We start from the raw sequence: 842 nt of genomic DNA, 5'->3' as shown, positions 1-842 counted from the left end.
ACATTGTTGCTTGCGGGTGACAGGCAGTTGTACACTCTGTGTCCAGGGGGCAGTAAGGGGTCGGTGTAGAAATATTCTGCGCTGTTGATGAAGAATCCTGGAAAAGAAGGAAACGTTGATGGGTAGATGGCATGGTGGGACATCAGCAGGGTATGAATATATATTGATATATCTATGAAACCAATAGAAGAGTGCCATGCTATTCACTTTGTCACCAGCAGGGGGTGAAGTCATTAACTACTGGTGTGAAATCTCCACATTGTGGGCGGGGCAGAGACACAAAACTACAAGGGGACACCACAGCAGAATTTTACCTCGCTCCCTCTGGATCTGCATTTGCTGGGTCTCCCGGTTTTGAAGTGTAGCCACGGCATTGTAGTAAGCCTCAAATGATGGGTGACACAGCGTGCGGGTGTGATAGGAAACGGGGTGACCCGCTGGAATAAGGGGCCCTGTACAGTAGGGGGCAGACAATGGTCACTGCATCAATACAAATCGTCCACAAGGGGTGACAGGCGGACTAACATACCTGAGGATGTACTGACAGAGGGGCGGGCATGTCCGGGTGTCCCATGTCCTATGAATGTCTCCAACTCATAGGAAGACCTAAGAGTGACACAGTCAGCCAATCAGCACACAGAATGAGGACAAGACAGGAGGGGGCGCTGTGCTTACACCAGCACACTGACATTCTTACCTGAAGGTCTCAGAGATAATCAGTTCTTCCTCCTCCTCCTCCTCCTCCTCCTCCTCAGAGCTGCAATACTCCTCCTCCTGCCAGGCCAACATCTTCATCAAAAGGCAACACCGCCACCTACTGGCTGCAATACAGAATGACAAAG

The 842-nt window shown here is 50.6% G+C and overlaps 1 protein-coding gene across 1 annotated transcript in view; it reads right to left on the bottom strand.

The window, feature by feature from the left end:
• Window positions 1-842, bottom strand: part of SAP25 (Sin3A associated protein 25) — a gene marked incomplete in the record, with an annotated part of 7900 nt that overhangs the window by 4037 nt on the left and 3021 nt on the right. Inside the window, 4 exon segments of the mRNA XM_072403019.1 lie at window positions 1-97; window positions 315-452; window positions 530-606; window positions 698-821. Coding sequence (XP_072259120.1) covers window positions 1-97; window positions 315-452; window positions 530-606; window positions 698-821 — 436 coding nt within the window.

This window comes from Pyxicephalus adspersus, chromosome 2 (genome assembly GCF_032062135.1).
Source record: "Pyxicephalus adspersus chromosome 2, UCB_Pads_2.0, whole genome shotgun sequence".
NCBI classification, from domain to species: domain Eukaryota; kingdom Metazoa; phylum Chordata; class Amphibia; order Anura; family Pyxicephalidae; genus Pyxicephalus; species Pyxicephalus adspersus.
Note: the sequence above shows the minus strand (reverse complement) of the source record. Positions and strands in the feature narration are given on the sequence as shown.